The following is a 16,651-nucleotide window of genomic DNA, read 5'->3' as shown; positions in this document are numbered from 1 at the left end:
CGCATGTATCCCGTGCCACCCAACGTGCTCTAGAAGGTGTAAGTCAACTACCCTGGCCAGCAAGATCTCCGGATCTGTCCCCCATTGAGCATGTTTGGGACTGGATGAAGCGTCGTCTCACGCGGTCTGCACGTCCAGCACGAACGCTGGTCCAAGTGAGGCGCCAGGTGGAAATGGCATGGGAAGCCGTTCCACAGGACTACATCCAGCATCTCTACGATCGTCTCCATGGGAGAATAGCAGCCTGCATTGCTGCGAAAGGTGGATATACACTGTACTAGTGCCGACATTGTGCATGCTCTGTTGCCTGTGTCTATGTGCCTGTGGTTCTGTTCAAATGGCTCTGAGCACTATGGGACTCAACTGCTGTGGTCATAAGTCCCCTAGAACTTAGAACTACTTAAACCTAACTAACCTAAGGACAGCACACAACACCCAGCCATCACGAGGCAGAGAAAATCCCTGACCCCGCCGGGAATCGAACCCGGGAACCCGGGCGTGGGAAGCGAGAACGCTACCGCACGACCACGAGATGCGGGCTGTGGTTCTGTCAGTGTGATCATGTGATGTATCTGACCCCAGGAATGTGTCAATAAAGTTTCCCCTTCCTGGGACAATGAATTCACGGTGTTCTTATTTCAATTTCCAGGAGTGTATTATCTAGTGGTGTCCGGAGCACTGCCCATCGCGTCACCATGAGTGACCTCCACCGCAGACATTTCTGAGTTGGTTGTTGTAAACTGTCCGATTTCGATTGCGATTGAAATGTCTCTTCGAGGGTCTGGTTGTTTACTATTTGTTGTCTCGCCTATACTAGTAAGCTGTATATTCATATACACTACTGGTATGGGAGTAACTGTGAGGTAAAGGATCAGTTTCCTTGTTTCTGAAAAAATGGTTCAAATGGCTCTGAGCACTATGGGACTTAACATCCGTGGTCATCAGTCCCCTAGAACTTAAACCTAACTAACCTAAGGACATCACACACATCCATGCCCGAGGCAGGATTCGAACCTGCGACCGTAGCAGTCGCGCGGTTCCGGACTGAGCGCCTAGAACCGCGAGACCACTGCGGCCGGCCCTTGTTTCTAAATCGGCCTGACTTACCACGTACACCCTGAGACGGAGAGACACGTTCGACTGAAACATTTCGAACGTCGTCACTGTGTTCAGGCTTATCGTTAACTAACCCGGGATCATAAACAGCAACTAAATTACTTTCAGCTGCTGTGGCACTGTTTGCCATCTTCGAGATCTGAAAATAAAGGTTTTCGTTTAGTTAGGTTGAGTTCAAGAAAGAAATTCTATCTGGGACAGTCTTGCTTAAGGAGATCTGTTTCATTACATATGAAGCACGCTGGCAGCTACCCCATGTATGTAATGTATGCCTGAGAGCCCCCGATGCGGATGTTAAAGACACGTGCATTTGTCAAGTTGAGTTCGGGTGGACTGACGGTAAACGTAGAGATAGTCTGTTGCTAATGTTAACTCACGGATTACTCGCTCGCACTCGTAAACACTGGATAAACTCGCTAGTATTCAAGTGCACAGTGTCTGCTTAATCTCTTGTTAGTTTCGTATAGGTACCCTTCTCTGGATTTTGAGAGTTGCTGGCCACTCTTTGTTCCTATCGAATTCAAGGTTTCACAATATTCTTCCAGGAGGAATATTTCCGTTGTTGTTTATACTGTATACTCAAAAAATTTTCAAATGTGTGTGAAATCTTATGGGACTTAACTGCTAAGGTCATCAGTCACTAAGCTTACACACTACTCAACCTAAATTATCCTAAGGACAAACAAAGGACTCAAACCTCCGCTGCGACCAGCCGCACAGTCCATGACTGCAGCGCCCTAGACCGCTCGGCTAATCATGCGCGCCTACTGCATACTGTGCGCACATTTAGGAAAGTATAAAGTTACCACATCTCGCGTAACGCAGGTGCGTAGTAGACGCTAAGCTGGTCAACACCCATTACAAACGACCTATAAACACTGGCTGTAGCACACACACAGTGGCCGAGCGGTTCTAGGCGCTACAGCCTGGAACCGCGCGACCGCTACGGTCGCAGGTTCGAATCCTGCCCCGGGCATGGATGTGTGTGATGTCCGTAGGTTAGTTAGGTTTAAGTGGTTCTGAGTTCTAGGGGACTGATGACCTCAGAAGTTAAGTCCCATAGTGCTCAGAGCCATTTGAACCATTTTTTTGTAGCACACACAAGCAAACACCGCGTGACTGACTGCTACGGCTGACATGGCGGCACTGAGCTACCTCCTCAGAGATTTCCGCTAAAGTCAAGGGATACCTTCAAATATCGTGTCGGACCTTCTTTGCCCAGCTTAGTGCAGCAACTGGACTCAACAAATCGCTGGAAGTCCCCTGCAGATATATTGAGCCATGCTGCCCCTGCAGTCGTCCATAGTTTGGAAAGTGTTGCCGGCGCAGGATCTTGTGTAGGAACTAACATTTCGATTACACCCCACAGACGTTCGATGGAATTCATTTCCGGAGAGCTGGGTGTTCAGATTGTTCTTCAAATCTGTCGCGAACAATTGTGGCCCAGTACCATGGTGTATTTTCGTCCATACGAATTCCATGGTTATTTGGGAACCTCAAATACATGAATAGCTGCAGACGGTCTCCAGGTAGGCGAACACAACCATTTACAATAAATGATCGGTTCAATTGGATCAGAGGATGCTGTTCGATTTATGCAAATACAGGCCACACCACTATGGAGCGCCAACAGCTTGTACAGCGCCTTGTTGACAGCCTGGGTCCTTGGCTTCGTGGTGGCTGTGCCACATTCGAACACTACAATCAGCTCTTATCCAGGTAAAATAAATGCATAAATAAATAAAAAAAATAAATCGGGACTCATCTGACCAGGCCACGGTTCAACCGATACAGTCACGAGCCCTGGAGAGGCAGCAGGCGGTGTCGTGCTATTGGCAAAGGCTTTCGCGTCGGTCGTCTGCTGCCATAGCTCATAACGCCAAATATCACCGCACTCTCCTAACTGATTTCTGCGATTATTTCACGCAGCGTTGCTTCTCTGTTAGCACTGACAACTCTACGTAAACTCTGCTGCCTTAGGTCGTTAAGTGAAGGCCGTAGGTCCCTGGGTTGTCTGTGGTAAGAGGTAATGCCTGAAATTTGGTATTCTGGGCATGCACTTGATGCTGTGTATCTCGGAAAACTGAATTCCATAAGGATTTCCAAAATGTATTGTCCCATGCGTCTAGTTCCGTCTACACTTCGACGTTGAAAGTCTGTTAATTCTCCTTGTGTGGCCATAATCATGCTGGGAACCCTTCAAATGAATGGCCTGAGTACAAATGACAGCTCCGCCATTGCACTCTCCTTTTATACATGGTGCAGGCGCCACTACCGCCCTCTGCATACCGCTGTATCATCACTTTTGTCATCTCAGTGTACTTGTGTCAGTAACTCGTTTTCTACCTTCAAAATGTACTACCAATATCTAAGCCATGTCTCCGCAATATTCTGTGTAACAGGAGAGTTAGTCGCACAAGTTTCGCTGGAGAACTTTTGGAAAGTTTGGAAGGTGTGTCATGCGGTTATGGTGCAAGTAAATTTGTGAGGACTAGTCGTGTGCCGTGCGGTGGTATGCAGTTCTCAGAGCACTTGCCTCCGAAGGGCAAAGGGCCCAGGTTCGAGTCCCATTCCGGCAGATAGTTTTAATCAACCATTAAGTTACATTTTGCTATAATATTCGTTTTAGAATTATTTGGAAGTCTTGAGAAGAGATTAGTTTTGACAGGTTGTGTTGTCATGAAATCTGTGTAATTGTTGACGGTCATTTTATTGACAATCCTCTAACCATTCATGAATCTGACTAGTGTGGTCTGATCTCTGAGGTGTGAAATAGGTGAGGCTGGAGCGCCTCGTGGCCTTCTGGACGCTTCAACAATCAGTGGAGAAAGGTCGGACGTGAAGAATGGTTCAAATGGCTCTGAGCACTATGGGACCTAACTGCTGTGGTCATCAGTCCCCTAGAACTTAGAACTACTTAAACCTAACTAACCTAAGGACATCACATACATCCATGCCCCAGGCAGGATTCGAACCTGCGACCGTAGCGGTCGCGCGGTTCCAGACTGTAGCGCCTAGAACCGCTCGGCCACTCCGGCCGGCTCGGACGTGGAGAGCGTGGACAGAGTATTGCTGGGGTAGGACTTTCGTGAGCGGCCAATAGTACCGCGCTATAAATAAGGAAATTTCACTGTATTATTTCGCCAGGATTTGGTCTCAGATATTATGACTGGGCCGGCCGAAGTGGCCGTGCGGTTAAAGGCGCTGCAGTCTGGAACCGCAAGACCGCTACGGTCGCAGGTTCGAATCCTGCCTCGGGCATGGATGTTTGTGATGTCCTTAGGTTAGTTAGGTTTAACTAGTTCTAAGTTCTAGGGGACTAATGACCTCAGCAGTTGAGTTCCATAGTGCTCAGAGCCATTTATTACGACTGGGTTAGCTGGATTCATTGAGGACGCTGCCATATAGTTCGCTATGTTACGCAAACCTAACTGCATCCCTCTAGTTTTCATTATTCAATTTGAAGCGGAACAGACAGGCTTTTAATAACGTTTTGTAAGGTTATCATATTATTTTTGTTAATTTCACTGATAATACAATGCTCAGTTTTAAACATATGTTGTCATTATGCTGGCTACCTTATTCAGTTATCCTTCTAATTATTTCGTTAATTCAGATTCTTTTATCAATTATTTATTTGCATTATTGCATGTTTTAAGTGTGACTGGTGCTCGCAAGTACAACCATTCGATAAAACAACGAGTGCTATTACAAGTACAAAAAGCATAGTGACCTTCATCCTGCTCATCAGACTCAGTGCCAAACAAGTGTTAATCATGAGGGACATCAGATGTGAAAGTATATGATTTTATTTCTGACATAAACTCACTCAGTACTTCAACAGCGGCGCCGATGAGGTTGTAGGTCACCTCGTCTTCGTAGATCTGCCTCACCAGAAACTGGCCGTCCATCACCACGTCGGCATTTTTCCTGCAACACAAAGTACCTTCAGAAATATTCCATGGAGATAAATTGATCACTTGAAACAAACCGAACTGTAAAATAGATTTTCAATTACTTTTAGCACCAGAGAACTATAGTGGTATCGGCAAACAAAATTCTTCGCATCACACTATGCGTATGAGATTCGCAACTTAACTAGGAAGCCACTGCTTTCGAAAAACAGGAACAGCAGCCTCCAGTCATTTCTACATATACAGGCTGTTTGCGGAGGAACAAAATGGTTCAAATGGCTCTGAGCGCTATGGGACTTAACTTCTGAGGTCATCAGTCCTCTAGAACTTAAACCTAACTAAGGACTTCACACACATCCATGCCGTAGCAGTCGCGCGGTTCCAGACTGTAGCGCCTAGAATCGCTCGGCCACGCCGGCCTGTTCCGGAGGAACAGCAAATAATTTCGGACATTGTAATAAAGACTAATTCTGATAACGGATTGAATATAATATGTGTCCATTGGTTAGGGAGACGCAACTCTTAGAGTAACAAGTAAACAAATACTCACAGAACGTAAATGATTAAGTTGAAAATGGTTTGCCGTAATTCTAGCATTACCCGCAACGCACATCCGAATTTTCTTGGCAACACCAAGTACAGCTTTTATGAGGTCGTCTTGGCGTTCTTTTAATGATGGCAGCACTATTCTTAACCCTATCAATTCGTCTATTGTGAGTGTTGTTTCTTTACAGACGCCGGCCGCGGTGGTCTCGCGGTTCTAGGCGCGCAGTCCGGAACCGTGCGTCTGCTACGGTCGCAGGTTCGAATCCTGCCTCGGGCATGGATGTTTGTGATGTCCTTAGGTTAGTTAGGTTTAAGTAGTTCTAAGTTCTAGGGGACTAATGACCACAGCAGTTGAGTCCCATAGTGCTCAGAGCCATTTGAACCATTTTTTTTCTTTACAGGCCTCATCTTTCAACCATCCCCAAAGGCAGAAATCTAAAGCTGTTAGATTCGGGTACTTTGGTGGCCAAGAAACTTGACCATACCTGCCGATTTATCTTCCGTTGAATGTTAGGTGTAGATGATGTTTTCCCTGACCATTAGAATGCGCAGGGGCACCGTCATTCTGAAAGAATGTTCGTATCCTTTTAGCCAATGGAGCTTCTTCAGTAATACTGGAAGCTCATTTCCTAAACTTTACCTAAGGGGTCATCTAAGACGACGCGGAAACTTAAGAGGCAGCTCAGCTGATTGCCTACCATACTACGCGACACATTTACAGATAAGCTCTCTTGAAAACGTGTCTCCACAAAGGCATGTAGCTTATCAGTGAGCTACCGATGTGACGTACGGATATTATTCATACCGACACGAGTGAAAGCGATACATCAATGAACAATATTAATCTGGTATTACTAGGCAGTTTACTTAATAATGGCAAAACTCTTAAAGGTGTACCTTCATCTGCTCGAAGGCATTAAATTTGCTCTAACTGATAATGACAGAGGCCGTTTATATCTAGTGTCCAAAACAACCATTCTCATAACAAAACTGCGGAGTTTTTCTTCTCGTCGGTTCCAAATGTCTTTGGGGGTACTGAATCCGAATTTCACGTTGGGTGCCTTATCGGAGGTCAACTCCACAACGAAAAACGCAAATAACCTCAAACGTTTCCCCCTTTTTTCCGTTTTTTGATTTATCTCGAAAACTATGCTTTCCGAAGTTGACTATACCAAATTAGAGTTGTTAAAGTAGACAAGTTTGGTTCTCTGACTCGTGGTGGCGGTACTAGAGCACGTGATGTTTTTAGTTCTTTTGTGAAATCGCTACAAACGCCCACTCCCACCTCTACAACTCGACGGATATATTGGTTATCAGCAAGAATACCTACACTAAGTGAAAGTACATTAAATTTCCCGCAAGAGACCGTCTGCAAAATTCAGTTTTGTCATAAGAGGCAAGGGAGCAAAGTGAAAATTACTATAAAAGCGTTCTGCGCCCTGTAGCCAAACGATCTCTCCCATCAGTCTCTCACTGGCATTATACTTTCTGTATGTTACACTTCAACGAGGTTGTTTTGAGTGAATTGATGGAAAGCATGCCTGATGAATGCATCAATAAATTACGAGGGCTGTTAAGTAAGTAATGCTACACACTTTTTTCTGAAAGCAGGTTGGTTTTATTCCGGATTGCAGTACACCATATTATCCCCCATTATTTTGGGTACAAAACCCTATTTTTGGACATAATCTATGTTCAATATGACGGCCTTACGCCATATTACTGGGACGACCAGTATACCCGCATGGTACCACTCCAGTGGTGGTCTTCGAAGCCAACTTCTTGAAGCATTAAGAACCTCCATATCATCCACATACAGCTTCATGCGGAGTCGATCGTTCATTGGGCCAAATCTGCGAGATCCGGGATGTAGGGTGGATAAGGAAGAGCAGTCCAATGGAATTTCGTGAGCTCCTCTCGGATGTGCAGACTTGTGTGAGGATTCGCATTGTCACGGAGAAGTGTGCGCTGATATGAAATTTCCTGGCAGATTAAAACTGTGTGCTGGACCGAGACTCGAACTCGGGACCTTTGCCTTTCGAGGGCAAGTACTCCATCGACAGCACACAGTTTTAATCTGATAGAAAGTTTCATTCTCTTTTTGTTTTTCAATGATACTTAGACTTCGGTTAGGCATGTGATGAATCTCTTGTCACGTTCGTAATAGCTAACACGGTTCCTCATCCACGGTGAGTTTTTCACAAGCCTCATAGTCTTACTCGTGACACAAAATCTAAAGTGTATTCTACAATACATTACATATACTGAAACTTCACATCTCCATATCCGGAAGGGTGGAGGAACGGTCACATAACGCTAACAAAAAAATATCCTTTTTTCAGATAAAAGAACTATGTACTCTTTCGTTCTAATTAAACTTTCGGTACTTGAAAGAGCCCTCACGAAAAACGAGTGAAAGGAGAACAATGAAACTTCGTGGAAATATTTAAAACAACGAATAAACCACTGAAAGAAACGCATTTTCAATTCCACATGAGAGGGTACCATTTGTCAATTGCTTACCATGTTTATGCTGCGCGTCGCAAATGTTGCTCAGTGTGACAACCATCCCCATCCACGACAGGACGGAACCGCACTAGAGATATTATTTTACTGCAGTTCTCAGAAATTTTCGATCGGTGGACGATGGAATGTTCAGTTATCGTGATACAGCTCGTGCACTGCTGGTTTCTAGATCGTTCACCGCGTCCAGCAGTTTCAGTCACGGCAACAGCAACTTCTTCAGTAATTTGTGGCGCAATTGGTCGTTGGCCACACATTGCATCCAGCATTCTCTGCCATGGCAACAACAGCAAAACTTGAACAATTTGTGGCGCAATTGGCCGTCGTCCACTTCCAGGTGCAATTCACAAATCGCCAGTTAATTCGAACTTCCGAATCGTTTACTTCAACCCCAGTGAGGAGAAAGGGTCTTTCCGTATTTCTTCAGGGCGTCGATGGTCCCGAAGAGCAGCATCACTACTGCGGTTGTCTTGTTAGTACAGCCTTGCGAATAAAACCCTGCCCACCTTCTCCAGCCTCATGCTTCCTGACTGTCCGCAACTGTAATGAACACTGTTACTTATGTTTCAACCATTCGCCGCCGTACCAGTACCGACGCCTACTGGTGAATCATAATACTAACATTGCTAACAAAACAAGTCCTAAAGCACACACTCTGAACACTAGTACTGTAAAGTTGCGTACCCATACGATCAATAGTTTTTCCGTCTACACTGAAGAGCAACACACAAGCAAACATCATAAAAATGCTCTTAAAAATATTTACATCTGATAACGAGAATAAATTCATGAAATCCGTCGTGCTAAGCATAAGAAAAACCGTAACTGGAGGAGTATTTCATTATGTAACTCATGAATGACATAGTTGCAGGCTTTCCAAAAACATCGGTTATGACGAATGCAGTATAGAACGGCGTACTGAAAACCAGTATCTCCGAATTTCTTATGTAGAAACTCTTAGATCATCCTTAGAAAAAACTTATATTCTACATCTATATTCTTCATGTCTACATATTTACACTACTGGCCATTAAAATTGCTACATGAAGAACAAATGCAGATGATAAACGGGTATTCATTGGACAAATATATTATACTAGAACTGACATGTGATTACATTTTCACGCAATTTGGGTACATAGGTCCTGAGAAATCAGTAGCAAGAACAACCACCTCTGGCCGTAATAACGGCCTTGATACGCCTTAGCATTGAGTCAAACAGAGCTTGGATGCTGTGGACAGGTACAGTTGCCCATGCAGCTTCAACACGATACCACAGTTCATCAAGAGTAGTGACTGGCGTATTGTGACGAGCCAGTTGCTCGGCCACCATTGACCAGACGTTTTCAATCGGTGAGAGATCTGGAGAATGTGCTGGCCAGAGCAGCAATCGAACATTTTCTGTATCCAGAAAGGCCCGCACAGGACCTGCAACATGCGGTCGTGCATTATCCTACTGAAATGTAGGGTTTCGCAGGGATCGAATGAAGGGTAGAGCCACGGGTCGTAACACATCTGAAATGTAACGTCCACTGTTCAAAGTGCCGTCAATGCGAACAAGAGGTGACCGAGACTTGTAACCAATGGCACCCCATACCATCACGCCGGGTGATACGCCAGTATGGCGATGACGGATACGCGCTTCCTATGTGCGTTCACCGCGATGTCGCGAAACACGGATGCAACCATCACAATGATGTAAACAGAACCTGGATTCATCCGGAAAAAATGACGTTTTGCCATTCGTGCACCCAGGTTCGGCGTTGAGTACACCATCGCAGGCGCTCCTGTCTGTGATGCAGCGTCAAGGGTAACCGCAGCCACGGACTCCGAGCTGATAGTCCATGCTGCTGCAAACGTCGTCGAACTGTTCGCGCAGATGGTTGTTGTCTTGCAAACGTCCCCATGTGTTGACTCAGGGATCGAGACGTGTCTGCACGATCCGTTACAACCACGCGGATAAGATGGCTGTCATCTCGACTGCTAGTGATGCGAGGCCGTTGGGATCCAGCACGGCGTTCAGTATTACCTTCCTGAACCCACCTATTCCATATTCTGCTAACAGTTATTGGATCTCGATCAACGCGAGCAGCAATGTCGCGATACGATAAACCGCAATCGCGATAGGCTACAACCCGACCTTTTTCAAAGTCGGAAACATGATGGTACGCATTTCGCCTCCTTACACGATGCATCACAACAATGTTTCACCAGGCAACGCCGGTCAAGTGCTGTTTGTGTATGAGAAATCGGTTGGAAACTCTCCTCATGTCAGCACGTTGTAGGTGTCGCCACCGGCGCCAATCTTGTGTGAATGCTCTGAAAAGCTAATCATTTGCATATCACAGCATCTTCTTCCTGTCGGTTAAATTTCGCGTCTGTAGCAGGTCATCTCCTTGGTGTAGCAATTTTAATGGCCAGTAGTGTATTTACCAACATAGTCACCCTGGCGATTAACACATTTCTCACAACGAGCGACCATTTCGTTGATACCGACACTGTAGAATGTTTGACTTTGTTGACGGATCCACAATATCACGTCTTCTTGCACCACTTTATCAGTTCGAAATTCCTTCAAGGAGTTCATTACGGTTTGGAAACAGATGAAAATCAGATGGGGCCAAGACAGGAGTTTATTGGGTGGGCGGGAGGGGGGGGGGGATGATCGATGACAGTGAACATAAAGCATCCGATTGTTGCAGTTGCAGACGACGCAGCGCTCATTTCTGGTCTGGCATAGTCATGCTGAAGGAGAGGTTGTTCCGTGAGTCGACGAACTCTTCGAATTCGAAACTCGTTTACAGTGTGCTGTTTCTCACGCACGTACATAGTTACGGAACGTACCTTTATGTTAAACGCTACAATTTGGAACCCTCTAGCGACAGAAAGCTGCAAATACGTAGATATAAGGAATGCGAGTGTAAAGTGCTAGTACGATTTGTTTTATGTAAAAACGCTTAAGAGTTATCACATAAAATATTCGGAGATGTTACAGTTCAGTACGATCTCGTATGTGTTATTTGTACGTGGCAAAATGGCATGCTTGCGAAGGAGGACTTCCAAAAGTAGACAGCAGTAAAGTCTGTCAGTAAACAAATGAATGAGAAAAATAAGTAGTATACGAGTTGTTAAGAGTGAATAATCACACGAGAAAACATTTCCTTCCCGATTTCCCGTCTCAGGACCGTCGATACGGATGGAGCGGCTGTAGTTGGACAACACTACGTTACTCAGTTTTACCTGAAAAGGCCTTTCCGTTTCCGAAACGTACTGGTGGAACCATTCATGTTACTCAATAACGGCACGAAAGTGATCCGGGAAGAAGTCCAAATGATCATTCAAGAAATGTAAACTCAAGTGGTATGTTACATCACGTAAAGTGTTAGGATCTTTATATTTCCTGTACAATATCACGATAGTTCTGTCCTATGGTTGCCTATAAAGCTCTTACAGACACTTGTAAAAGACAGCCATGCCACTCTTTCAACATGAAACTTCAAGGAAATATTTATCTGACATTAACGCCGTAAACTGCGATACCGTCATGTTTAGTTGATACGGCTTTGAACAGGTCTCGGGAAGAGGAAGTGGGTTAGGAATGGAACATACAGGGCAATATTTAAAAAAAGCACTCAGTGATGTTTGTGTTTTTATAACGAACGAAGTTATACACGAAACGTTAAAAAAATTCATGTCTCGTAACGAATGTATTGGTGTAATCAGGCAAATGTAATACCTTAGCTTCACTAAATCACGTAATTGTACGTGAAATGTGGGTGCAATTTAAATCAACCTGAGCATTTCAATACTTTTTTCTGGTCTCTTAAGGTTTCCATGAATCTAATGCTGTTCTCAAGTAAAAAAGTCGATCACTGTCAATGTTGAGACAGTGTGGAGCCAGCTAATAATACTTACAATTGTCTATTTATCGAATCCTGACCATCCGACGCATACCTATTGATGAATAGACAGTAAAAGGAGTATCCATAATAGTCACACTACATGTATGAATGGTAATTTGTTATAAGATTATTCGTGACATGTCAACGAGTACACTAGTGTCAATCTATCTATCGCTAGCGCCGTGGTCCCGCATTGTCCGCGGGGTTGGCGTGGTTAAATCGGATGTGGCATGTAAATGCGAGGGGGTGGCCGGATGCCCTTCGTGCCGCCACCCCATACCCCCCTGGGGCGGAATCAGAGTACCCCATCTGTCTGCGTCTAGTGTAAATCATGGAAAAGTTCGGATGTGTGTCAAATGCCTGTGAGTCGTGTAACTGAGGCGGGACGTGGGGACCAGCCCGGTATTCACCTAGAGGGATGTGAAAAACCGCCTAAAAACCACATCCAGGCTGACCGGCACAACAGCCCTCGTCATTAATCCGGCGGGCGGATTCGATCTGGGGCCGGCGCGCCTACCCGAGTCCAGGAAGCAGCGCATTAGCGCTCTCGGCTAACCTGGCGGGTCATATCAACGAGTACACTATCTGGTCGAAATTATGCCGACACAATTATGTAATACAGAATTGACCATTATATATCACCAGGGGCGGGAAGTATTGTATTGCCCGTAGATACGCAGTAACAGCAGAATGGATCGGTCAGGAAAGATCATGACTCCCTAAAATCCATCAGTGACTTTTCAACCCTTCTAGCTGTCCGAGTCTAATGTTGGTGATGTGGTTGTGAAGTTAAAACCAAAACAACAAACGCAACAGAACAGAGATCAGGAGAACTGATGTACATACGGAGAGGAACCGACGTGCATTGCGGAGAGAGGCTATAATGTTACCTCATAAAATCAGTAGAAGAAATCCTGTTATCTCCATAGTGATAAAAACATTCCAGCTATCACAATGACTGTGCACAGGGAGTTAAAAATAGTGGGGTAGAATGGTCGAACAACTCCTTATAAGTCACATATTTCTGTAGTAAATGCTTATTGACACTTGAGATTATGTAAAGAGCAACGCCATTAGACAGTGGAGCGATGAGTCACGCTACTCCATTTGGCAATCCAATGCAATGGTTTGGGTTTGGCGAACGCCTGGAGAACGCTGCGTGTCATCATATGTAGTGTCAACAATGAAGTAGGTGTAAGGTTGTGTTACGGTATAGAGGTGCTTTTTGTGGTTAAGTTGTGGTACCCTAATTGTGCTTAAGAAAACGCTGTATGCTGAAAGATGTACCCACATTTGGAACATTGTGTACTGCATGCAGTAGTGGAACAGTTCGGAGACTATAACTGTCTGTAACCGCATGACATTGCACCCTGTCTTTAAGCAGTATGTGTCCGTAGCTTGTGGACAAAAATTCCTGAAATAGGTGGGCCTGCGCAGAGTCACGGCCTGAACCCAATGGAACACCTCTGGAATTTAGAACGTCGACTTCTCTTTAGATCCCAGCGACCGACATCACTACCTTCTCTGATTTTCACTGTTGAGGTAGAATGGGGTAACATTTTTCCACGGAGGTTCAAACATCTCACTGAAAGTGCCCCCGCAGAGAACGAGTAACAGTCCTCATGAAGGAGAATAGTTAATACATTGCATATTAATTTACGCTAATAGTTGTCCGGATGCAGTGGATCAGATACAGTAAGTTTCTACACTCACTAAGCCTTAATTTTTATATCGGTTCAATTTTAATTGCGAAATATGTTTATTTATAGCATGAATGCAAAAAAAGTGTTTCCGTATGTAACTGCGTCTTGGGTGTAGAGGTACGAAGAATACACTGTGAACCTCTGACCGTGTTGTAAAGTAAAGTATCTTCATTAAAACGAGGTAGAAACAGACTTATGTGGAAGATATCTCTCTTTCTTATATGTGTGTGTGTGTGTGTGTTTGTGTGTATCAAACTCCAGTATTCGCTTGTATTGCAGTGTCATTTCATTACGATGGAATACTGTGCCATTTATAATATTTCAGGTTTCAAATTACTGAAACAACATGCTCGATTCAAGAACTTTTGTGGATTACTTGCCAGAAGCTATGACTTAACAGGATAATGATAGTAAAACGCCGCATCTCATGAGGAAATTGCTGAGGACGTATAGATCTAGAAGATCGTATTGAAAAAAATCTTTAGTGACACACTTTGGCACGCACTTCAGTTGCCTCAATTAACATGGTTAACTACACTAACTGTATTAGCTGATAACGTTACTCTGAAAATTCAAAAATTATCTGTTGTGTGTTTAATGTCAGTGATGCAAGTGCCTTCCAGTTCTGTGTGATTGGTATTTTCGTTCTCTTCCTCAGCTGTTATTTTTGTGTTTTTGACGGTGATACCAATCAAAATTGGTATCTGTCCAAAAGACACTATCTGTAAGTATTCTACACGTTTATAGACGCCTGTCACATTGTTTGTAACTGTTTGCGTCCATGCGTTGTGCACGAGTGTGTGTGTGTGTGTGTGTGTGTGTATGTGTGTATGTCTGCGTGTGTGTGTGTGTGTGTGAGAGAGAGAGAGAGAGAGAGAGAGAGAGAGAGAGAGAGAGTATGTGTGCGTATGCGCGCGCGGACGCGCGCGCGCGTGTGTGTGTGTGTGTGTGTGTGTGTGTGTGTGTGTGTGAGAGAGAGAGAGAGAGAGAGAGAGAGAGAGAGAGAGGTATGTGCCAATGTGACACTATGCTCTCCTAATTATCACGTGCGCCTCTGCTTCTTTTGTCTGGCATGGAATGGTTTACGTAACCAATCCTCTACTTGTAGCATACAATGATTTTTATGTTCCACTAAGACACTGATATTATTGCAAATAGATTGTACGATACTAGATATTATTGCACATAGATTGTACGATACTGATTTAAAGCTCACATTCTTGCTTCACATCACATTTTTTTATTCGCTTTGTGTACGTGAGAAGTTGAAAATACGCTACTGTTTACAAACATCTATCGCAATGAAAATTGTGTAAGGCTTGTTGACTCAGGAGAGTAATTAAAATATATGCGTACCAAATTAAGCAGGAAAGGGAACTATCGTGGCCCGTGTAATGTGAAGAAGCTCAAGAAATCTACATTAACAACACAGGTTCTTAATTACAGGCCGACATCAATTCTCTTCTAAATATAACTATGCAAAAACCGTGCAAATTTAGTGCTGCAGTAGCAGAACATCCTGTGGAAATATGGCAACTGAAAAACATATTTGTGGAATTCATTACTTACTTTATTTTTTCCCATGTTTCCTCGCCAAACGTTTTCAGTACCAGCAGTTCCAGAGCGTAGTTCACGAAACCATACTGGAATAAAGAAGAAAGTTGGTTTAGTTTTTTTAACTACACAGGGGTCTAAGCGTAATTTCAATGTTCAGTTTAGTACATTGTTAACACTATGGACAATTGAGAAGCTAGGCATTTTAAGGTAATAAGATTTACAAAAACTTTCAGCACGTAGCTACTAATTTCCTTTGCATGCAAACTTTGAAATTTTTCCATTGGATTGTTGTAATTTTTTGTTGTCAGTAGTAAATGAAGTAAGTGTTAGCTTTATTACGTCTTGTACTTCTATTTCCTCCCAAGGATTGAGTAATGTGTGTTGTGTTCCCGATCATGTGTTGGAGCCCTAATTGTGTCGTACACTACGACAACGATCTATAGTGATGTTTAAAGAACTGGGAAAACACTTGAAGAAATTACAAAGGAATAGGCAGTAAAAGGCCGTGCATTTTTGCAACAATCTCCAGATTTTACTGATAACTGGTGTCTAATTTGATGTTACACGTAGGAAGAGTGACATTCGCCTCAATTACCATGTCGAGCGATGTTACGTAGCACAGCAGGACAGTGGTTTGCGCAGCGGGTTGCCTCCCTGCGGCTGGTAAGGGGCGACTGAGCGCAGTCGCGTGGCTGTCGATACCTGGCCGCCGCTGGTGGCCTCTCTCGGCGCTTCAGGAGTTTCCTGCCGGCGCCGACAGGTGGCAGGAGAGGCTGAAACTGCGGGGCAACCTGAATTAGCCGTAGCTCGTATCTGGCGTAATCTGGCTACTCGAGACTGTTCTTGAAATATTCCGCGGACATAAAATTTTCATCTTCTTACACTCGTTCTAAAATTGAAGCTATACCTTGAGACTAAGTTTCTTCTTCACTGGTCACGTATGTCTTTCTCCGGAGTCCTATTAATGACATCGATTGCCATGTCGTTTATTCTACAGTAGAAATACCTGTCTTGGCCTTCATACTATACAGTGATCGAATTCAGAAATAACTACTTGCTGGCCAGCTCCTTTAGTACACTTGCCCTATCGCTTTTGTGGCTGCCCACCCGGTTTCCTGAACTGCTACGATTCATCAACTCCGTTTCAACCAGTCTACATATACAACCAACAAGTGGCTGCTTGAAATAATCACTTCCAGCAAGCGGTCAGTAATTGTAGGGCAAATATTCACTATTTTCCATCCTCTGAGGCCTCTAAATATTTGTCACAGTTTTACTGATTAAGAGAGACACAAAACAGCTGATACACTAGCTTCCAAAATAGATGTCTAGACTGGGATTATAGAATCGTTAAGTTCTACAACTACCTCTACATCTACATGCATACCCT

At 44.2% G+C, this 16,651-nt stretch overlaps 1 protein-coding gene across 1 annotated transcript in view; it reads right to left on the bottom strand.

Moving 5' to 3' along the window:
- Positions 1-15,944, bottom strand: part of LOC126198632 (guanylate cyclase soluble subunit beta-1) — a 264,556-nt gene extending 248,612 nt beyond the window's left edge. Inside the window, exons 1-3 of the mRNA XM_049935094.1 lie at positions 15,857-15,944; positions 15,274-15,347; positions 4,946-5,046 (exon numbers count right to left, since the gene is read on the bottom strand). Of these exons, the coding sequence (XP_049791051.1) occupies positions 4,946-5,046; positions 15,274-15,347; positions 15,857-15,859 (178 nt within the window). The 5' untranslated portion in view covers positions 15,860-15,944. The remainder of the gene's footprint in view (positions 1-4,945; positions 5,047-15,273; positions 15,348-15,856) is intronic.
- Between the last annotated feature and the right edge of the window lie 707 nt (positions 15,945-16,651).

This window comes from Schistocerca nitens, chromosome 8 (assembly GCF_023898315.1).
Source record: "Schistocerca nitens isolate TAMUIC-IGC-003100 chromosome 8, iqSchNite1.1, whole genome shotgun sequence".
In the NCBI taxonomy this organism is placed as follows: domain Eukaryota; kingdom Metazoa; phylum Arthropoda; class Insecta; order Orthoptera; family Acrididae; genus Schistocerca; species Schistocerca nitens.
The sequence above is the reverse complement of the archived record's forward strand: the minus strand, read 5'-3'. Positions and strand labels throughout refer to the sequence as shown.